Here is a 24,138-nt window from a genome sequence, read left to right as displayed (position 1 = left end):
GAAACATAATTTTTGATTATTACATTTGTCAGTTTTTCACATTATAACTCAGATTATGAGCTGTAATATAAATAGACCTTTCAGGAAGATCTTGTAAACATTTAGCATAAAAGTATAGGTTTCCCCCTGAGTAAAGAGAAGTTAGCAAGTGTAATATCAATTTCTATCAGTGTTTAATCCAGACTTTTATATTCTGTAAACAAAATGAGCTGGTTCTGATCTGAGTTGACCAATAACTCCCTGGGCATTGTGGGATATCATCAACTAACACACTTATCTGTTAATTGAGTTGTTCATACACAAGGAAGATTTGTTGGTCTTATCAATATAATGTAGATCATTACATTTTTACTACATATTTTAGGAAAGATATTGCATGAAAACATTTATATCCTTTCCAAATACATGTTTTCCCCTGAGTTAAAATACAAATTAGCTATTTATTTATTCATAATTAGGAACCTATTTAGTATAAGTGTAACAGAAGTTTCTATGGGTGTTTAAACTCCTATTCCAAATATGTTCTCAATATTAATCAGCTTCACTAGACCCGAGGACGTGGAGCTGTGGTTGTTAACAATGTAATGTTGATCATTACATTTCCCAGTCTTTAGATTTGCTCATTCACCAACTCTTTAACATTGAGACTTCACACACTGTACTGCACAGATCTCAAACACTTAGGTCCTTTAAAATACATTTTTTAAAGTATAAAGAATAATCAATAATGTATTGTTGAAGCTCTACTTATTAGGAACATATGGAGTTTAAGCGTTTGAGAAGTTTCTAAGGTTCTTGAATGATTTAAACTCCTAATCCAGACTTTTATTTTAATTTGAAAAAAATGAGCTGGGCTGGTTCTCGCTCGCGCTGGCCAATTTCACCCAGGGCATTGTGGGATATCATACACTAACACCCTAATCTGTTAATTAACTTCGCCATACCCGAGGACGTGGAGCTGTAGTTGTTAGCAATGTAATGTAGATCATTAAATTTCCCAGCCTTTAGATTTGGGCTCCCCCTCGCTCTTTAACAGCATTAGAAATGGCAGAAAGCTCATTTTTCATGCAGTAATACAGATGTAATTAGAGAGATAATTGTAACTTCCCACCAGATTATGAACACACACTGTACTGCACAGGCAGCTATAAGAAAGATCTGGCAGGGAAACATTCTGCTCCTTTAAAAACACATCTCTCCATGTGTAATTTGGTACAAATTGATTTAATTCAAGTTTAATAGTCTTTTTAGTTGTTTTATAATTATGCTACATATTCATCAGGCGCACTTTTTATTACCTTAATGACACTTTTAATGTTTTCAATTTACCCAATTCCCCCATTTCAGTACATTCAGAATCTTCTTGCCTGTCAATCCTTGAAATTGACTCCAATCTACAATTTGAGGTAAATACGTGCAGATTAAACCTTATTTCATTGAGGTGGTGTTAGAGCAGGTGAAATGTGAATGAGGAGGCTTCACATTTCATAATGCAGATCTGGTGTCAGTGATGGAGCCTCGGACCAGACCTGCCTGTGTGTGTCTGGGTATAACGAACGCAACCCTGGGCCCCAGCAGGTCCTCCACTGCTGCATGGGTCCAGGGATAATTTGAATTGGGGCATGTGCCATTGCAATCTGCCCATCCCCCTTCTCAATCCCTGCCAACTGCCACACTGGTGTTCACAAACACTGCTGCCCATCTGCGGGGCAAAACACTGGCCAGGGCCCCACTTATTCTACTTCCCCTTGCATTCAGAAAAAAACAACAACATTGTGGCCATGAACTCACTTTTGTAGGTGAATATCACAAAGTCAGGTTTGTAGTCTCCCTCTACTTTAAAGTGTCTTACAGCGTATTGAATGTGAAACGGCGAATGAAAAGAGATTTTGTAGATCGCTGCTCCACAATAAAAGCTGCGTTATACACTCTCCAAATGCCTGCGGCTCATTAGCAAAAGAAACGGATGACATATTGTGAAATGTAAATTTAAAATGCGGCTTTTTTATGTCTGTTTTTTTTCCCTCCGCACCTTGCACTCGTTGAACAAAGTAAAAGTTGAGCAGGAAAAAGCGAGGAAAAGTAGTTTCCTTATTGTGGCAGGCGTTCTCATTACTTAATCATGGCTCCCTCTTTTTGTGTTTGTGTTTTGCCATCTGTCATCTTGAGAAGCAAATGAACCAGCTGCCATGGAGTGTGATCTTGCCCAATCAGAAATGTGGTCCTTTTCAAAGCGCATCTGTGTGAAACCTTAAAAAATGCTGATGAAAAAAAAAGTGTCTCAAAGTTGTTAATAACATTTTGGCTCGAGAATGTTTTCACCTAGATGCCCCCAATTAGCATACATGCATAAACTATGCCTCATTACAGACAAATGAGCAATTGTGCAGGGAGAATGAAAAATGGATTCGTGCTCTGGGGAAGAGTAAAAGATAATATGATGCAACAGGTTGTTGTAGTGGATCAAAAAATACTGTTCACTTCTTTGTCAAGGTGGCGAGTGTTGTTTTGTTTCCCGCATAACACTTAGGACACTGCCCGACACTTCTGCTGGCCCACAGTCAGTGGGGAGGGAGGAGGGGCGGTGGTGGTGGTGGTGGTGCATGGGAGGGTAAGGGGCCTCCCTCGGCTGCACGTCTCCAACCCCCAGCGACAGCACAGCTGGGTATGAAGGATCAGCCTAATTTCCAGGTCCCTCTAATGATCGCCACGAAGAGCGACGGCTAATCCCTAAACTGAGAGAAATGATCTCCTGTAGCCCCGTCGTGCAGCTCCACACCCTGAGAGTCCAGCTAGGACCCAACCAGTGAGAGTGTGTGTGTGTGTGTGTGTGTGTGTGTGTGTGTGTGTGTGTGTGTGTTTGTTGGGGGGGCGGGGGTGTGTGTGACTGAGCAGAGCCAACAAACCAGGCTGGTCCTGCTCCTGATGCCCACTCCCCCAGCCTCCATCCCTCCTCCCTCCCCCCTGTGATCTCCATAATGGGGGTGTGGAGCTGTCCAATAGTGATTAGCATGAGGGAGCCTCTGGCTGATTTAATAATGGGAGGGACATTCACCAACTTGTGTTTTCAATTCAGTCTTTTTGGGAGAATTAACAGAAATTGGAACTGCAGGTCAAACAAAGTATTAAACATGGAACACAACTTTCTTTTGGAAAAGGCGTTTCTCGGGAGAATGAGTTGGATATTATTTTATTTATGTAATAACAAAGGAAATCCAATTCTGTCCAGTTTTGTCCTCTTAGTGTCACTTGTGGATATTGGAAAGCATCAGGTTCATGATTTCTGCAGCATAACCACTGAATATCAAAGGAAAATGTACCATTAAGTATCCCACAAGTATTTAGTACCACAACATGGCTTGAGAATGGCTCCTAGCAGTTTGTAGCTTGCTGAAAAATGAAGAATTGCACTGATAGTTTACAATACTTAATAAACTGTTTCCACCTCATAGCACAGAGGCTTAGAAAATAATTAGAAATGTATCGGTGAAGCTTTAATAATTAGGGAACATATTGAGTGTATTCATTGAGAAATTTCAATGGGTGTTTAATGATTGTAACTCCTACACGAAGGAGCTAGAATCCGACTTTTCAGAGCCACACATCCGTGGAAACTTTTTTAACCTACGATGCTGAATAATGTACTTCTTGATTATGCTGAAGGAGTAAAGTTTCCACCTCTCAGGCCAACGGGCGTTGGTATTTTAATACTTTCAGTGGAATGCTCCTTTAAATATGACAATATTATCCCAACATTTGATATGAACACAGTGTCTGACTTAGAACATGTGAGCTGCTTATTCGAGCTTGACAAAATAACCAACCTGAGGCACATAGTCCCATGCAGTCTGTAAATAGAAAACTCCACATGAGGCAAACATATCCAGATAGCTTATGGAAACGACAATTGAGCGGAGCTCGGCTGCATCAGTGGAAGCCGGGCTTCTCTGGGAAAGTGCAGCCGACGCGTCTGATGATGACGTTGGCGGCGTAGTGACCGGCCCGGATGCACTCCTCCAACGGCTGCTCCTGGACCAGCGCCGAGAGGAACCCTGGGTAGACAGAAGAGCAGAGGCCAACGTTTAAGCGTCCATCACTTCTGAAATAGTTTGGGAAGCAGCGAGCAGTAATAAGAGCCCGGGTGTAATGGATTCAGGAACAAGGGAGCGACGCCGTTTCCTCCTCAACAGGATGCGAATGATGACTGTTTTATGTGCTGCTGTGATCGGCTCGTACAGAGTGAAAACAGCAGGCTGGATGTCACACTCATATGATCTGGACACATTACTACATTACAGAGTTGGCCTGTATCAAAGGTTAATTGGGAATGTACATAGGATCCAAGCTGTGTGGAGAATCATTATCAAAGCCGTACCTCCCACGAAGGCGTCTCCTGCCCCGTTGGTGTCCACGATGTCGTTCTGGTCGATGTCCAAAACCGGGAACGTGGTCACCTTCTCACCTGTGGTCAGGACAGAGGGAGGCTGTTAGTTGGATTTCAACACTACTTTCTAATTATAATTTTTTACGCCCCAAGTTTAGACTAATTACTAATTTGAGTTTGACTGGATTTTACACATCAAGGCTTTGTAATAATCACAGACATTTGGCCACTTTATTCCAGCACTTCAGAAAATAATAGTTCTTTTGGCTCATTAATGTGTAAAGATTATGACTCACACAACAAGAGTACAATATGGAGGTGGTGTTGAGTAAGAGTTAAGGAGCTCATCAAGAGCGCAATACATTTAGGTACAAAGTGGACCCTTCACGATAATAAATGTAATAACTGTGGCGATCCCTTAACTTAATCATCGTCAGTTTAATTTACCCGATATGCTGTTCTACAACTTGTTGTTAATGCTATTTAGCAAATTTTATCATGTAGCAACTCCTCTATGCACACGATGCTAAGCTAAGATAACCAATAGCAAGCATATACCCTCATTAGATGCGGTTAGCATGCTGGAGTTATTATTAAGCTAACAAATACTGTGTATTATATATCCACACAGACTAGCTAGCGTAGTATCGGAGCAGCAGCTTGTAGTTTTATGGTTATTATTATAAAAATTGGGAATCAAGCAGATCAGAGGTTATCGCGGCTCAAAGTCTTTGAATTCTTCGATTAGTTGGACTTGTGGTACATTTTAGTTTTCAAACAGAAATACATCAACTTGAAGCATTTGAAAATCTACAATCTGGGAATGTTTGGCTTGTTTTTGACTGGAAATTAAAATGATTTGTGATGATGGACAAATGAATTGTTCGAGTATTGTTTTGGCCCAAGTGACCGCATGTAAATCAGACTTAAAACACTTGCATAAATAAACCAATGCAACATGCTGTAGCTGCTTTGAACAAATGTGCCACAAGTGACAGACGATCAAACACAATAATCATCAACATCTCGAAAGCTTTAGGTGAGCGCTCTGAAAAATTAAAAACAATGCGAGAGCAGTTACTGTGAATCATTCCAGTTCAAAAACAGAATCCATCAAATGAGGGTTTCTTATTATCTCCAGTGGATTATACTGTTTCAATTATCAGTAGCATATGCACTTCAAAGAGATTTCCAGTTGTAAGGAGGGGAGGGGAGGGGGGAGAAAGAAACAGAAAATCTACCAGATGACAAAGTCGAGAGGTGTAGAGTGACATTAAATCAGCAACTTATGTCAGAACAATCTAAACCACACACGCGAGCTTCAAACAGTCCCAGGCTCTGGTGCCGACGTGAACCTTCAAAAAGGTGCAGGAGACAAAAGACTGACATGTGGATAAAAGGAACACAGGGCGGCTGACAGAGCTCTTAATGGTGAGAAAGGTTGGGAGTTTAAGGGGAACATGAGGCTGGGGGGGGCGGGAACGCAAAAAAAAAGTTGTCTAATGAGGCTCCCCGCTAATCTAACAATGGCTCACAGAATATCTGAGCTGCAGACACCTTATCAAATTTTGGAATACATTTCTGTCCTTGGCTCACAGGGCGAAAGATACACAACCCCGCAGCCGAGCATGTGGTCGACACCTGATGTCAAGGAAATTACCGCAACACGCCGACTGCGAGACAAACCACATCCACTTGTGTTAAATGACATCACACAGAGTCAATTGGGAATTTATTGCAGGTCAGGTACCGGAGATGCACCAGATAACGAGCTGGATTGTGGTTTCATAAAGACATATTTTCTCTTTATAAAGGAAAGCAGCTGACTGTCACTTTGAAAATAAATGACAATAAGACAAGAATCCTTTTAAGGATCAGCTAATTAGTAGCATAACGACTTTGCTTAATTAATGCCACAGATGAAGCCTGAGAATCCTCCTCCCTCTTGAAATGATTTACCGCACATGAGCAATGTGCTAATAATAAATTCCGGTTTGTCAGTTGTTCCGTAGTTAAGAAGTGTGAGTCGTTAGATGTGGTTGTGCTTATGCGACGCACTTTGCTGCTGTACAACCGGATGATTTAGATGACCGAAGCTGCTGCACTTGTTCAGCACAGATTATCCTACATCATTAGAGCAAATAAACCAAACAGAACTAATCAGTAAATGTGTAAACATGTTTAAAAGTAGTGAAAACAAATTCCAGCGGGGGCCCGTCAGGTCTTATTAATAAAATAGTTTGTAACCTCGTCAACTCACGAGAAGTAAAGTTTTTATTTGAGTTAACACGAGCAATTCTGTAAATTGTGTGTCCACCCCCTTCTTTGTTTTTACAGACATGCAGGGTCTCCAGAGGATGTATCATCTAGCATCATCATGAGGCAAAAAAAAAAGTCTAATTAGCTAACTTGCTAATTTCCACTACTGTGCTAATATGCTTTGATGACGAATTTACTTAATAATAAACCTAAACATCAACATGCTAGCATTGCCACGGTTAGCATGTTAGCGTGCGTACATTAGCATCTAGCTAAAAGAAATAGCTAATTGCCAAAACTCAGAGGCTGATTTTATTACATTTTATGTAGCACAAAAAAATTCTGCAAAAACTGTTACACAGTTCTTACACCCCCGACCACGGTCACAGTTTTTAAATTCATTTAAAGATGTTGTGTTCATTTTGGCTCGAATGACAAAAAGCTCTTTTATCTGTGTCGGCTCGCAGCTTGATATGTTTGTGTTTCATGAATATGAGAGTAGAGATGTTTTGAAAAATCCTTTGCGTTGTTTGTAAAACACGTAGATGTGAACATATTGTTTGCATTTGAACTTTACATTCCTGACGGATCACTTCACCGTGGGCTGCGTGACGCTGGTTATGGCACACACAGTTTCTCTTGTTTCTAGAAAACATGGCACAATAGACAACCCACATCCCCCTTGCTTCCATTATCGCATTTAAAGTTTCTTCTCCTGCTGCTGGGGGAAAGTTCTCATAGCCTCGCTGATGCAAATTATTAAATTTGACTGACATGTTAACTCAAGTTACAGTCCAACTGTTCTCCAGCCATCTGTAACAAAGATCTCATTGGTGAAAATCCACCATGGAAAATGGCAAAAAAAGGAAGAAAAGTCTAAAAACCTCCTGCCAAAAACACTGACTGTTGTTCCTGGCTTGTGGAAAGTCTGAAAACATCACTTTGCTGAAGTTGTCTCACATTTCATTGTAATGAGATTATTTTCAATCAATAAAACATGGGTTGCTTGAATTTGGTGAACTAAGTGATGCTGCGGTGAATATGGGAAGTGTGTGTGGCTGAGCTTTGACAGGTTACCTGCAACAAAGGGAGAAATAACACTAAGACTGAAAATAGTTCCTTGTAGTAAAAGCTATAATTGTGTGCGTTTGTTAATTCACTCCTCATAATTCCCTCATTAAAACTCTTGAGCTGTGGTGATTAAACTTACAGAATGCTTTCAAAAGGCATCTCTTTGAAATGAGTATCAATTAAGTGTTTTATTATTGACTTTTTATTGAGAAAAATGCTCTTTTATACTCAAAGCCAGTGTACATGCAGATAAGATGACCTCGGCTCCACTGGAGAACGAGCATGGGGAGAGTGTTTTGACTCTTAAATTACTCTAAGCTTTGCTTGGAGGTTTTCCAGCGTGCAATATTGTTGCTTTGACAGAAAACAGGTGGATCAAATAGTTGGCAGGTCATAAAAATTCACTTTGATCTTGTCTCACTTTATCAGCCTCACACACGTGAAACAATTAAATCCGTCATTTCAAATCCAGAGTTGCCAAGTGGCTCTAATACGAGCGTCGTGTTTTCTGCTGAAAGGCACGAGTTGAAGAACTCAACAGAGTTTTAAGTTGAAAGTCTTTTTGTGAGAAACTTGCCTGAGAATACTTCTTCTGCTGGAACTCTTCCTTTTTTGCGCTTCAGCCAAACTCTGAGCCCCGGAGAGGAAAACCTTACCGCTGTCTTGGCATACGCAACAGGTTAGGAGCGAGTTGACATTCAATCCGTCTCCCTATCAAAACCAGCAATCTTTGCTCACGATCGAGTTAGAGAAAAAAATTACATATGCCTGTAATTACTGTAACCACAGGCAAAAGATCATCGCCAACCAACATCCTCGCAGAGACATGAAAGAAAACACTTCAGCGTGAGTTGCCAAGAAAAAAAAAAAAAGCCTTCCTCATAGCTGGGGCTGCTAATTGACTTTGTCTATTACGAGGTGCAGGACATAAACATCCTGCTTTTTAAAGACACTGTTAAATATTCTTCGAGGAGAGTTTTAAAATAATTCCACAATGTGTAATCTTACTTTGGCGAGAATGACAAATGACCCACCTTATAGAAAGTAAAAGCCCTTTTGTCTCGTAGGCAGTATTCACTACTTCATTTTATTAACACGTATAGATCAGGGCCCTTTTTTCCACAGTTGAAATCTGCCTGCCTCGTCCCTTTGAGAGCCCTAAAACTCGCCGAGCAGCCGAGTCAGGCTTTATCAAGTCCTTATCAGCGATTAGAGCGCTAACCCCCGCTGAATGATCGTTCATTAGATTCCCTCACCGTTAAGGTTCAGGGCACAATGATCTTAATTACTGCTTTAATGGGTGTATAAGCAAAAGCCCGGCGTAGTTCAGCAGTGTCAGTGGCAGCTAAATAAAGGGCCATTTCCCCCCCCCCCGCTCCCAGCTCTTTAAAACGCCCATTTGAAGCAGTGCTGCGATGAAAGCTTTCACACGAAGGGCAGCAGGATAAAAAAGAAGAACAATAACAAATTGACATCTCTTTTTGGAGAATTACACCACAGGCGAAGGCGTCCTCCCGTCCTTAATCACTATAAAATGGTTTAACATGACATGCAGAGGCTGGCAAATGATCAAATCCTGACAGGAGGACAAATTGCAAACAAAATGAGAGATCAAGTTTATTAGAGCGCCGCCTCTGGGAAATGAAAATCTTTAATTCTCTTTTTGCATTGACATTTATTTGGCTGGCATGAACACCGATGTTCACACACACACACACACACACACACACACACACACACACACACACACACACACACACACACACACACACACACACACACACACACACACACACACACACACACACACACACACACACACACACACACACACACACACACACACACACACAGAGATTCCGCCGCACCTACTACTGTAACTGCTCCACTGTAATGACAGCACAGTCAATGACATTTATCATGTTTGCCTTTGTAGATGACATCTGAAACACATTGTCTTTCATCCCGCCCGCATTCATCATGCATTTTATATAAAGTTCAGTGCGGCACACGGCTCACTCTTCATGCAGGAGCAATGAGAGCAGCAGGCGAGAATTATCCATCACCTCCGGCATGATGGATGGATTCCTGTTCGGTTTTAACTGTTGGGCGCCTGCTTTAAGATTTCTATTCAAAGTCCTGTGAAGGGAGATTTACTTCCAGGAATTCCACTTTCATAATGAAAATTCAAATGAGCATATCCGATTAAAACAAATGCTACATGATCATTTAACGCCTTTTGCATGGATCTCAAGTGACGATATTAACACATCAAACTGCAATTCCACATAATTCTGTGGTTTGATCGAGTGGTTCTGAGAAAGTCAGACTTTCTTTGACAAGCTTGAAGAGTTTTTGTGTGATGTTGTGCATAAAGAGCTGCACACACACAAACACACACACACACAGCATATGATGTGCATTAGAACAACTAAACTTATTCTTGTCTATTGGAAGCCAACGCACCGACATTCATGACACTGGTTGATGAATGTTGCTGCACAAAGATACAAAATACATGTATTTTTTTTAAGTCCAGAAATCCAGTATATCATGACAACTTGTGTAGGTACAGTGTGTCCACTGAGTGCTATGTGCAGCGGTGCGATGCTACACATGACGGCCGGTGCGTGTTGCTTTTGAAGTTGGTGATACTGGTGGTGATACTGGTAGTGATACCATTATGATATTACAGTGGTAATGAGATTACAGACAAATTAACCGGATCATTCATTTTCCCATTTAAACAGAAAGTCCAGTACAGGTAGATGCAGCCCAGATAAGTGATATCGACAGGATGCAGGTCAGTCATACAACAGTCTTAAGTGCGCTCCCTGACTTGTAATGGGAAACCAGAATTAACTGGATCCAATATAAAGAAAGACACAAAACTTTAAAGAGCTCTTTCTCAGCTGAATTCTGCAGAGTCGTGTCATAGCTCACGTCATCATTACAAGTATTCCCATCACACCATGTTAGTTTATCCAGTGTTTATACTGAATACTCCCAAAAAGTGGGAGTATTCAGTAAAACATTACTTCACATTACTCCCACTTTATCCTTCATTACACCCGGATCGTCTCTTTAGAGACCCGGCCAAAACGGCAGCAGTCTTTACAGATGATAAAATAATCACAACAGAGAATGCAGAAATGACACAATTACTAATTGACTGTTGTACAGTGTCATCGATGACACGCTGCACACAGCTTGAGCTCATAAACACAGCCGCCAGCAGGATGAGACCGAAGCCACTGGACACACGCGAGGACCCTGCAGGGCCCACAGTCCTGCAGTTCCCAGCGATGACTGATATGCTGGAGTCTTTACCTGAGGCCATCTCTCTCTCCCCGCTCACAACTAGTCTGAACTGCAAGGGCAACGAGGAGAGACGCCCCGTGGCTCCAAACAAACGCTCCCATCACAAACCATCACCTCTCCCCACCAGGCTCAAAACTGCAACCGCCGCTCGGTTTCGGTGACACTCGGCCTTTAATGTCCCACCAACAAATCTGCCTGGTATCAGAGGAAACTGGGCTGATTTGAAGAGGGATGTTGTCACCCCTCCCCAAGGTCACTGTGCCAGCATTTTGCAGTGGGGGAAAAAAAAAGGGGCAGGATGTAAGAGCTGAAGCATTAAAAATTGCTGAGGACTGGCCTGGAGTCTGTCCAAGACAAAGTTAGAAGTACTTCACAAATCAATGCCTGCTCTCTGCATCCCCCACACTTCTTTTATGCTCTGAAATGACAGAATGTACTGCAAGCATTTTTTTTTTTTTAGCATCTGGTGTCAATATTGGAGGTTAACTTCAAAGAAATTACTGATAGCGCTCTGCTCTCTTCAGTCAGCGATCGGGCGTCTATTTAAAGCTGCGTTTCTGCAGCATTGAGATATAAGAGCTTTAACTGAAGGGCGTCCAGACGGGGACATATTTGGGACGGCTTCAAGTCGCACTCAAGAGAAAATATATTTAGATAAATCAACAAACGCAGGGAACGGAAATTGGCCTACCAACAGTGGCGACAGTGTCGTCCTTGCCCTGAGTGAAGACCACCACTCGCTGCCTCTTCCCGTTGGCCTTGGGGAGGTTCTGGGTCTTCTTGGCGATCTCTGCAATGTCATCCGTCTGCAAAAAAACAAACAACAACAGGGTGAGCGTGTGAAGTCGGGGCGAATGCATCGTGTCTGAGGAGCTTAATGAAAGATCACAAGTGTGGCCGAGAGGGGTCAGATCTTTCCAATCCCGGCAGACGGATCAAGCGATAACGAAACCAGATGTGTTATGAAACCGTTTGTTGAGGAGAGATCAATAGCAGCTCGATGATGCTTCCACGCAGGAGAACAGGCGGACTACGGGAAAACAACCATAAGGATGTCATATAAGTGAGATGAAAACAAGCGTGCGGAGATAGGCTGTTGTCAGATAAACCTAGTTCGGCGAGCGGGGGGGGATATGTGGTGCGTGTACTGTATCCTTCTCCTCCTGAAACCATTTCTCCTCAGCATCTGCACAGAGCGGATATTCTCGCCTGGAGACGACAGAACTCTCCCGAGTGCTTCCCTTTGATCATGAGAGGGATAAAAAAAAAAAAAACACACCTGTCAGGGCTACTTTATTATTAACTCATCATGATGTACTATGAGCAGGTGGAATGTCTTCATCGCCATCGCGCAGTGGGGTGGACTCTGCCTCTCTCTGTAATACAGCACGCTGAGGAGCTAGCATTAAGGGGTCGAGCATCTGTATCAAAGCTAACGCTCAAGCGCCTTCGGGGTGAGCAAAAACCAGAGGGCTGTGGGAGTAATCAGGGAGATATGCACCGGGGCCCACCAGCCGCACCGGCTCACTCAAACCAATGAGCTTTTACACCTCTAAACGCTTCCCAAACGTCCTTTAATCAGCCCTGAGAGGTCCGGGGAGACCCTGGGCCAAGGAAAAAATGGGTGTAACACTCTAAGTAAGTGCTAATGGTGAGGTTAATACAGAGGCTGTTAGCAAGCGACAGCGAACGAAAAAAAAACTAAAAAGGCAATTTGTGTCGCTGTGACTGGACGTAACCACAAGCTCTCCTCCAGACACGGAGCACAAAACCACACAAGGCTCCGGCACATTGTCACCCCTCTGGTTTTATGTTCGCGGACATAAAAAAAAGCTGCTCGGCGAAGGTTTAGGAGCTGAAAGGTTCTGAGGGGCCAGAGGTGGTGGTGGCTTTTGAGCTGCTACACACACAATCACACAATGGCAGGAATAACTACCTGACGACCTCCTATTAGGCAAAACAAAGCCGAAAAAAAAAATTACAGTGCGAGTGCAAAACAAATGAATTGACAAATGATATGGTCAATTCGGTTTACTGCTGACAAACGGCAATATGTATGATTGCGAGGCGACTGATCAGACGTAAATCAACAAACCGTGAAATGTGAAAGCTTTACAAGGGTGTTAAATTGTGTTTCTGTGTTGGAGCCGGTGAGAAACTGATTGTCTCCACTGCAGGCTGCTTGAGAAAACGGTGCCAGGGAGAGATTCAATTAGAGCCGCGACGCAGAGAGTTTTTCTTTGAGCATTTAAAGGAAACAGATCACAATCAGCCGAGTGTGTGCAGATCGGCTGATTGCTGCTTTTGGAGGGGACGAGCTCTTCATCTGGCGTTTGCACTGAAGTCGTGCGCCGCTGTCGCTTCTGTCGGTCATCCATAATGTGATGATAACAGTGTTTAGAATACATTCAAAGTGCATCATGCAGTGTTTTTTCGGCGGGTTGGATATTGACAAGCGGCGCGCGACTGCATCAATATCCAATCATAATACCCCTCTGAGGGGCAACACTGACCAATTAGCAGGGCTGTCACTGGATTTAAATGATTCTCACCGGCCTTGAAAGAGTCAAACTGCACCAGGCTACACAGACACTTAGGTCTCTGACTGCAAATGTAATAAAATCTAAATATATCTGTTCTGCACTAAAACTAGATGCATTTCTGTTTATTGACTTGTAATAAAAATCACATTATTGATGATCAAATTAACCCGTGTCATCAAATTACAAAATTATGTCATTCTCTATTGTACAAATGTGGACTTGTGTGTTTAATGTAAGGTTAAGAAAGAGGAATAGGATTTGGTGTAATATGCCTGTACTGTAAATTCCCAGGAGCCTTCAGCCATGTCTCGCATGCCATTTGCTCAGTTGTCATGGAGATGGACATAATTCTATTCACGTGACAGCAGGTTGTTGGAAGTGTCGAATGTCACAAGATCATCCGCTAACACTCTCTGTGACAACGGAGCAAGTTTCCTCCTGCTGATGAAAGACATGGGAAACACTGAGAGCTCCGGGAATCTAATGAAGCTGATGACGAGCTGATGATCTTTGATGTCTATAGAGAATATCAGGTTTGGGGGAAATAATCCGAATTTGACTCACATCCTCCAGAACTATTCTATATGCATATTACAAATGTCCTCTCACAACGTTTCTGTCACTTGCTGTTTCAGACTAGAGGGTCCTGCACGGTGCACAGTGCACACATGGTGATGTTTTCCAATCCCTGTCGGCGTACAAGTGGAATATGTGGGTCAGCTCGTAGGATGCAAGCGAAATCGGAAAGTGAGAAGACGAAAAACAAAAAAAAAAAACACACACACCAGAGCCGACTGTGAAGAAAACCTCTTTGAACCGCAGCCGTCTAGAGATTCAGAAAGTACAGTGCAGCCCACTGATGTTATCTGAGAAATCACATTCATCCCATGCAATTTGACAGAGTGTTCTGGCAAATCAGGTTGACATGGAAAATGTCAAAGAATCGTAAGTAGTAGGAGAGTGTCTACACTGGCCTTTGTGTATTTCTTTTTTTTGCTCCTCCATGTGAGCCCCCCTTTTCACTGCCGCCGCCCCCCCCCCACCCACCACCCCTCATCCTGCCCTCATCCCTTCTCCGCTCTTAAACCTGTCACCGCCAGTCGAGATCGCATTTTCATTCCAGTCACGTTGATCACACCGTTAGTGATTCTGGATGACAATTATTCACACGGAGCGGAGCCACATTCAGGGCGAGCTCTACCTTTGAAAGAGAGGAGGCACTTAAAATACCTGAGCCCGGTTCGAAAAACCAACACACACACACACACACACACACACACACACACACACACACACACACACACACACACACACACACACACACACACACACACACACACACACACACACACACACACACACACACACACACACACACACACACACACACACACACACACGACGGCTATTTGTGTTTTTGATTTCACATTCAAATAGCGGTGAGAGGAATATGCAAAACACAGGCAAAAAATAGACTAAAGGGAACATTCATTTTACACTTAAGAGGCAGCGCGGCGTTCAGACACACAGTGAACATTCTGTGGGGTAACAAGCTCTGTAATTTTCATTTCCACAATTTTAAAACCACAGGTGGCTGTAGTCGGGGTTATTAAAAGACGACGGCGCGGTTCAGTGCGGCGTGACGCTACGGCAGCGACGGCAGGACACACGCGGTATCATCCCCGAGTGAAATGAAGATAATGAGGGAGGCTTTTTAACCAGGCAACCTGATGAGCCCCCGAGCCGGCGGAGAGAAAGGCTTGAAACCGTGCCCAACTTCTCAGCTTCCCAAGAGGCTTTTCAAAATTCAATAAATAACATCTGTAGGCGATGTTGGGTGCAGACCGAGCGGAGTGCGTCATAACAGAGAGCTGGCTGAACAAAGAAACCATGACGACTGCCAGGTTTCCATGGCAACTGCTGCAAGGCCTGGAGAGTATAATAGCACATCAATCACTGTCCAAAAAGAACTTCATTATCAGCAAAAATAAACCTTTAGGATCTGTTTAGTGTGCAATTGCTGGTCAACTCACCTCAAAGCCCAGCTCTTTGGCAAACGTGGCCGCCTCCTAGAAGAGATACAAAAAAACACACACACACAAATGAGCAGTTAATTACAGAGTCACAAACGGAGCAGCATGTCACACTCCAGACGTGAAGGTGTAGAGGCATCTCCTCCTCACATGTGTCACTTGACAATACGAAACCCGAGTTACTGTTGCGCCGCCAACTCTTGATTTAATAGGCAGGCAGCCCACCCATTTAATCTACTGCCCCACTTCATCTCCTTTTACCACCGCAGCATTAGATAACACCGCGTCAGCCTCCGGCCACGAAACCTCCATTGAAACCGGGAACGTGTGAAGGAATGTGGGAATCCCCGATGCTAACGGCATTCAGCACCTACTCTCTACGACGCTTTAGTCTCACAACAGGTGTAAAGTTTGTCTTCTGTCCTACAAATAATGGACCATGACACTTTTTGCTGCACAGGCTGTAGATTTCAGGCAGCCACTGGGTTACATGTCCAGTCTTATGGCAAACTACTGAACCTGAACTGGAGTGGACCAATCAAAATGAATGTTGTATAGTTTGGAGAGTTTCCACCATTGACTTTTTAAACTAGGTGCAAGCTGCTGCACAGGGTTATCAGTCATCACAGGGTCAGGACCCCCCCCCCACCAGGAAGTCATAGATAGATCTGTGAGGTCACCACATAATTAACTGGATGAGATGACACTTTTCAAATCCATCTACATTTCCATGCAACAATAATTTAACAAACATCATAAACACTTTACAAGGGTAATGACAGAAATGGCAACCGATGGGTGCCTGGTAAAAAAACCCCATAGAGGGTGCATTTGTAAATGTCCAGCAAAAACATATATAGTGAACTAAAAGATTTTAATACATCTATCCATCCATCCTTATCCCAGCTGACAAGGGGCGAGAGGCGGTGTGCACCCTGGACAGGTGAGGCGCCTCATCTAGTTTGGAAATCAATAAAAAAACATTGATAGACTGGAAAAACATCAAAAAACTACATTGCATTGATTTAAATTTGATAAACTTATTTTGGCATGTTTCAACTGATTTGTATCTCCTGCAGAAATTAATAAAAAACGCTGACTAAAAAGCTATTGTCTGCAATGTTATGCAATGAAACTTTATCAGAAACTCGCCATCACAGTTTGAGATGTGGTCAGCCGCGATGTCCAAGTATCTGATTTACTGTAAATAGTCCAAAACACACACACACAGCCACCGGTGTGATCCTTTACCCGGTGACAGGAGGCTTGTCAGCTCAGACCGACGCCACGCATCACAACAGACAACCTCCTGCACTAAATTCACTTCTGACCCCGGACGGAGCAATGAGTTGATGCTACGATTCTAAATAATCCAATTATCTGCAGAGGGGGGCCCGGTGTTTTCGTGACCTTGGGGAGAGGTTGACAACCTGGTCCTCAAACAGAAGGGGAGGAGATGACATGGAACAATAAGGTTACTGGTCCCTGGAGGGAAGCCTCGCCGCTCTCTGGCTTGGATCAACATCACAGCGCCAGCAATATGTCAATTCATCACCCAGCCCCCCCCCCCCCCGTATCTCTCTCCTTCAACACAGGCAGGGGCTGAGAGGCTACTCAATTAGCCTCTGTAGTCAAGAAGCAGTTTTTATAATGAGTAAAGGTGAGTCGCCTTTTCTTTTCTCCTCCCCTCCGCCTCTTCAATCTATCGAGGGCCGAGGTCTCCCGTTTGTTTTCATTTATTTACAACCACTTATTGACTTTTCTCCCCAGGAACGTTCCAACTCGCAGGGAGGGGGGGGACACGAGCAGCTCTGGAGAGCGTCTTGTCAAAACAATGATATTTCATCTCAAAACATTTAAAGAGAGACACGTGAATGAAAGCTGGAATCGAGTGTCTCTCTCTCTCTCTAGTTAGCGGCTATAATATTTGTGAGAAAAGCTTTTTAAGAGAGAGTGGGTGTTAGAAGAAAAGATAATTGAAGCGGAGTCTATGAGCCACATGTGTACAGTGTAATCCCTTTTGGGAAATTATTAATTTCTATGAGCTGTTAAGAATGCCAACATCAAAAAATATTTGGTTGCATAAACTCGGCTCAAACTAATGTATTGTGTATTGGTGTGATAAATGCTGCATGGCTGTAAATATGCAATTACTGAGGCTGCACAAGCGGGCCAATAAAAGTGGAATGAACGGCAATAAACGTCACTATTCCTTAAGGGGCTTACTGCATTAATATTCAAATATCTTATGTTTCCGGCTGTGTATGTTCCACATTTTGACGCGTGCCGGTTTGGTATGTTGTGGTGTGACGGTTTTCAAATGACGGTCCATGTGCTGCTACAGCTGTCGCAACAATGACGAGTGCTTCGAGTGACATCTGGGGAAAAATCCTCTCGTGCTAAATAGAAACCCGCTTCTAGTTTGTTCCCGAGATCTCAGTGATTGCACGCTCGACTCTGATGAGCCACTCGGAGTGCGATTCTCAAAAAGGAGCGAGAGGACTGTTGCAGATTTCGGGGGCCAGTAAGTTCTCCACCTCCTCCTCCTCCTCCTCCTCCTCCTCCTCGGGCAAACAAGGTAAAAGATAACAAGGCGGGCTGAGTGCATGAGCCCTCTGCAGCCATAGTTAGTATAAAGCTATCAGAATGTGTGAGATGTTACTGCTGTCAGAGGCTTAAACAGTCAAAGGGATATTTTTAGAGAGCTTAAGCTAATAATCCAGAGCCCAGTCGGGAGGAGGAGGAGGAGGGGGGGTGAGTCTACAATTTTTTTTCGGGCCAAGCAAAACGAAAGTGGAAATACACACTTCATGCAAAGGGCAGTTTGCAAAGCGTCACACTCTGTTTTTCCTCGACGCTGTTAAGTGACAGGAGACGGGCAGGCCTGGTCCACAGACACAGTGTGAGGTTTCTCTGTGGGAACGTATTCATGCTGGATGGACTCTGATGGACTAACACCTCCTCATGAACAGAGGAGCAAAGTATTCAGGGCTGTGGAGGAAAAGGCCCCTACCCATATTTCCTCATGAATTATGTAGGCTCACTTGTGGTCGAGGCCCTTCTGAGGCTCGGGTAGAAACCAAACGGATCCAGTTGAGTCTTCAGTACAGACTATTACCTCTTCTACACCAATATTTAGTTTTTCCGTTGCCGCGAGGAGGTTCGCCTTTCTGTTATTCTTTCCCAGCTGAGTCATGCTTGACGTCACAGACACGCCGGAAACTGAGAAGCTCTCTCACCTCAGGGTCATGTAGTAAAGGTTCGCACAAAAAAATAAACTGCTCTTTCACGTTGTTCCTAAGATGATAAAAAACAACAAGTACCCAAACGCTCAACCTGTGTCACGACGCATCAGAAGTACAAAAATAAAGAAGAAAGAAAGAATTTGCGGGGTGTCATGTTTCCATTACTGCTAATCACTCCGGAGTCAAATTCCCTGATTGTACCCAGACAAAAGACAGATGTTGGTGGGTGTTAGTGGTTTATAACCAGTGGAAAAGAGGCTCAGGAGAAACTGTGTTGAAGTGAAATGATAACGAGCCCAAAGCCAAAAGATTAGAAAGGAATGAACTCAACTACAACTCTGACAAAAGCCTAAACTTAGGTAGATGTTTGTGCTAAAGGCAGCAGAAGATAAAAAGTAGACTAGTTACGCAAAAACCGACACTTTGACTCACTTCACCTTCAGATAATGGGTCAATTTTTATGATTCTACGATTCTGATTGGCCACTTGGGAGCACAGTGAACCGGCTAATGAGCTAATTATCAAAATAAATTCATATAGTGCACCTTTTTTTATGGCAGATAATCATTTACTCATCCTGGAAACAATGAGCACAAGTTAGTCTCATGTTTCTACACACAAAACAAACACAAGTCCAACATTAAAGGGACAGTTTACCCGAAAAATGTAAGTTCTCTGCTCCTGTGGTCTCATCCAGGGGTCATCCGGGATAGAAGGATATCAGAGAACATTTAGACTAAAAACATGGACTTAATGACGCAGTTTCAAGTCAAATTTAAATATCAGGGCTTTTGGATGCCACATAAAAATTATGGAAGATCTTTTTTTTCTGTTGTTTCTTGCGTTTGAAGTATCGGTCACTATTTACTTCAATTGTACTTGATTTGGCTATGACGCTGTTTACCTCAAACTCAAAAAGTGTTTTTGAATTCGAACCCCTGACCCACGCCTCCATCGGCACAGTGGTGAGTAGATAATGAGTGAATTTGCATTTTTTGGGTGAACTATCCCTTTAACTCTATTTTAGATCTGTGTTTATCTCCTGAGAACAAACTGTACCAGGCTTACAAGCCGATCAAAAATGCATCTTCCAGACTCAATGGGTCCTTCCACTTTTCTACCACATCTCATAAGAGGCATTATTGAGAGAAGTTATCGGCTCTAAAAGATGAAATATTACCTCTAACCAAGCGGAGGAGAAGGAGAACTTGCTTTTTTCTTCTGCTTCTCTGTGTAAGAAGTTGTTGAGCATATGTCAGGAGTGAAAAAAAAAAAAAATCCAATTTCAGTGTTTCCCAAAAAATCTAAATCAAAGAGCAAACCTCAGTGCTAAGGTTAATAAAAGTTGATAAGCTGAAAAGCGTAACTCCCCGAGGCCATTCAGAAAATGGGCATTTGCTTGACCGTGTTAGCCGAGGCAGAAATTGAATTGTATTGGAAGGTACATTGTGTGCGTGTGTGTCTTGGGGAGGGGGTGGTAGGACAGAACAGCCCTGATAAGTTATTTACAACACTCCCCCGGTTTCTCTTCCTCCTTTCAGAGCATTTCAATAAGAGCTAATTTCAAAGACATCTGCGTTTTCTGCCTAGAATAGTTGTAGAGGAGGAAAATGTGTCTTTAGTCATTGAACTGTGCAAACCAGGGGAGAACAAATTATTAGATGTGGACGGATCAGTTGGAAATGACAAATCACTTACTGTAGGAACCGGAGCGGAGAACCGGCTCCTGACATCTCAGGCAATTCGGCCAATTATCACTACTTATGGTCGTATAGAACAAAGCACGTGACATCCTCGCCGCTCCCCCGCACGTGTGCGTATGACATCACTGAGGCGAGTCAGACAGCTCTTCATAAATGCCCAGTAAAAACAACATCTGGCATTCAACTCAAGCGTTTCCAGCCAGATTACAACGGCGCACATTACACAGAGGTGGGTGGGTGGGTGGGCGGGTGGGCGGGTGGAGAATGAATAACTAATGGTGGCGATGGCGTCAGTGGGGATTTGTCCGTGCCCTTGACTTGGCCTCGGGGTCACACACATTCGCGACTCTTCCTGGATGTCCCGACATCGGCCCCCAGCGCGAGTCCAGGTCCAGCAGACAGGAAGCTGCCACTGCGACGATGTGAGGGCCGATAGCGTCCGCGGGTGATTATCAATACGATGGTGCCGCTGATAGCGCCGCGCTCATGCTGGGTGAAGGGAAGGCAGCCGCCTGCTACAGTGCAGGACAGATTAGGGGGGGAATAAATCACCTGTACCGAGCCCTCCTAAAGCTCCCGGGAGAGTGTAGCAGTCCTGCTCGAGCATGACATGCCACAAACATGAGGGTAAACACACACACGCGGGAATAACACACTCCAGAGAGGCAGCGGTCGCTTATATTGCCTCTGGGAATTTACTCCACAACAACTGATGGCATTTCACATTCGGTTTTAACCGAGCCATTAAGTGCCATGTTTCAAGTCTACCCAGTTATTCTTCTTACATTAGGGTTTGATCGCAGAGATTTAATGTGCATGGAAGTTGTGTTCCTGACAGATTTACAATCGGCCACGCACAGACAGTGAGGCTGGATCCCTCTCTACTGCTTCCTCCCAACTACCAAATACATTTCCTCAAATTTGTTGTCCCATCAACGTTCCTCTAAAGTCTTGAAGCTGAGTTGTAAACAAAACACTTATAAAAAAACACCTGCTAGCAATTGTGTGTGTGTGTATGTGTGTGTGAGTTTGTTTTAAATGACTCCATCGTTTCCACCTCTCCTCTACACAACTCTGTCCACTGTTCGCCAGATGGTGCATTGTTCCGAGATGGAGTTTCAGTATTAATTTTAAACTTCTGTCACATCTCTACTCGCCTCAGGCTATGTTCATTATATAATGCATCGCACATCTGTCACATCTGCTTAGAGAGAGGGAAGTGACTGATGACTTTACTACAGTGAGTATCTGCCGACTGCTGTTTAATTAAATTACTTGTTGTCAATTGTTTTGTTTACACTACATTAAATTTATTAGCAGAATGGATCTGCATTAAGAAAACACAGTGTGAATGTGTTCTTATAATATTGAGTTTTGAGCGTTATTGTGTTTTGTGTCACAGTGGATTCTGCAGGGATGGGTTGTCCCACAGCCGCTCTTCATCTTCTGCATAAACAAAAAATATTTCAGTTCATTTGTAGTTTGTTTCGACTGACAGCGACACTTTGGAGATTTGGGCTCACCTGCAAAACGCCACCGAAGTAGATGGGAAATGATGCTGTCACTGCTTTAGTTAAAACTGCTGCCTGCTGTTCATTTGGTATTCTGCTGCTAAGTTGTTCTGAGCGCTGCAGCTGTTGTGCTTTAAGGGACACGGCGATGGAGCACATGAAAAGCTGGAGTTTGGAACAGATTGGAAAATCAGGCTCGGTGCAGTCTGAATCGTCCTGGATTCAGATTCTGTCAATCAATTCTGGACAGAGATCGGGAATTAGTGGCATTAAGTTGAACGACTGATTACTTTTATGTCTTATCTAATATATATTATGCCGTTCTATCGCTGCAGATACCTGCAAAGCAAAAAATGGCTTCTGAATAAGTGCAACAAAAAAGAAAACAGAAGGAAGGGAAAATAAATATGTTGGTTTGACGTTTCCCTGTGAATCCATTTTGATGAGATTCGTCCAAACTTGAAAGCAAGTGCGGGGTTGACCTGAGCTTTCATGTCACCAATTTCAGCAGTGCCCTTTCCTGCCAATCCATTACACACCTCCAGCAACAGCCTCTGCTCTCATCTCACTCCGTCTGCCAACAAGGGCAGGAGAGAGGGCTGTGTGCGAGCCCACGGGGGAACAGCAGCAGCACCTACAGCACGGGTCCAAAGGTTAAACAATCGGAAACATGTGCAGTACATAAATATCTGGGCTGATGGCAATCTCAGCGAGGCAACGCTGGGGTTTGCATAAAAGGGTTTAGAACACAGGATGTAACCTCAGATAGAGCAGGAGGCAGCAGGCAGCCGCTCTGGTGGGGCTAATAGGAGCCGGAGTAGCAGCAGTAGCAGCTTTGTACTGGGGGGGAGGGGGGAGTCGGTTATCAGACTGATGGCCTTATCAGCACTAAGAGCCTCTATCACACATCTCTCACCTCTGGGCTCTAACAAGGGGTCAGCGAGCAGCGTCAGACAACCAGAGGCTGGAAATCTCTCAAGGAAGCACACTGGATGAAAGAAGCTCGGTGGATTAAGCAACTTTTCACTTGTAACTCAGAACTCTCATTCCACTGAGCTTACTGGATTTGAGTCATAAAATGGTTTATGGTGTGGAGTAGACAGATTTAATGTACAATATGTTACTTTAGCCAAAAAGGGGGTCTGTTAATCACAACAATAACAAAAGACCTAGTTTGTAGACGTCGTGAAGCAGCGTGGCATCATGGGAGTTGTCGCCTTCATTACAGATTATATCTTTAACCTTTCTAGCATAGTTTGCCCTATTTAGGATTGTGAAAACTTACCTGAATAATGGACTTGAGTAAATATGAGCTGCGAACACAACTGAGTCATTTTGTTCTGAAGTGAAATTTAAGTATTTTAAATTTGAAGTGACAAAAATAATGTTTGATTTAAACAGTAGATCAGGGTGCTGTTGAGTTTCAGATGATCGAACGCCCTCAAGTCACGTCTGCTGCCGACGACCTTGAAAATATATTCTTTTTAACGCGTTATCTTCTGCTAAATTTTCAACAATACCAATTCTTTCACACGAGAGTTTTCCAGTATGTTTTTACCGAGGATGTGTTTGTATTTTTGCTCTTCTCTCTGGTTTTAAGTGGGAAGAAAGAGGTGATGTCGGGTTATTTTACACACACGCAAGAAACGGAACAAAACAGAAAATCCAACAACAAACTGAGCTCTTTGATTGTTGCAAATGAATCGAATCTGATCAACACACGCCCACACAGACTCGGGTATCTTTTGAGTTCTAACTGTTCATTTGTAGCAAACGGATTCTGTCCTAACTTTCATTTTGATTGTTAATTTATATTATATTAAAAGGAGACAAATTCAGATTTTCTTTCCCCTTAGTGTTTTATATCAGGTTTTTTGTGAATGTGAAACTTCTGCAAAGTTAAAAAGCCCAAAGTCAAAAAAAACTATGAGCTTTGTCACTGGTCAGCAGGCCAATCAGAGCAGACTGGACTTTGTTAGGAGGAGGTCCTTAAAGTGACAGGAGCTAAAAATCAAATGTTGACTGAAAAGAGGAGCTACAGAAATGAGGCAAGTCAAAATTGTAGAAC

The 24,138-nt window shown here is 43.3% G+C and overlaps 1 protein-coding gene across 2 annotated transcripts in view; it reads right to left on the bottom strand.

Annotated features, from left to right (window-relative positions):
- Positions 1-3,530: 3,530 nt before the first annotated feature.
- Positions 3,531-24,138, bottom strand: part of adkb (adenosine kinase b) — a 100,496-nt gene continuing 79,888 nt past the window's right edge. For both annotated transcript variants that reach the window (XM_053414109.1, XM_053414110.1), the window contains exons 8-11: positions 15,612-15,647; positions 11,727-11,841; positions 4,376-4,462; positions 3,531-4,052 (exon numbers count right to left, since the gene is read on the bottom strand). In XM_053414109.1, the coding sequence (XP_053270084.1) occupies positions 3,928-4,052; positions 4,376-4,462; positions 11,727-11,841; positions 15,612-15,647 (363 nt within the window). In that variant the 3' untranslated portion in view covers positions 3,531-3,927. The remainder of the gene's footprint in view (positions 4,053-4,375; positions 4,463-11,726; positions 11,842-15,611; positions 15,648-24,138) is intronic.

This window comes from Pleuronectes platessa, chromosome 21 (genome assembly GCF_947347685.1).
Source record: "Pleuronectes platessa chromosome 21, fPlePla1.1, whole genome shotgun sequence".
Classification (NCBI taxonomy): domain Eukaryota; kingdom Metazoa; phylum Chordata; class Actinopteri; order Pleuronectiformes; family Pleuronectidae; genus Pleuronectes; species Pleuronectes platessa.
This window is presented reverse-complemented; position numbering and strand designations above follow the sequence as displayed.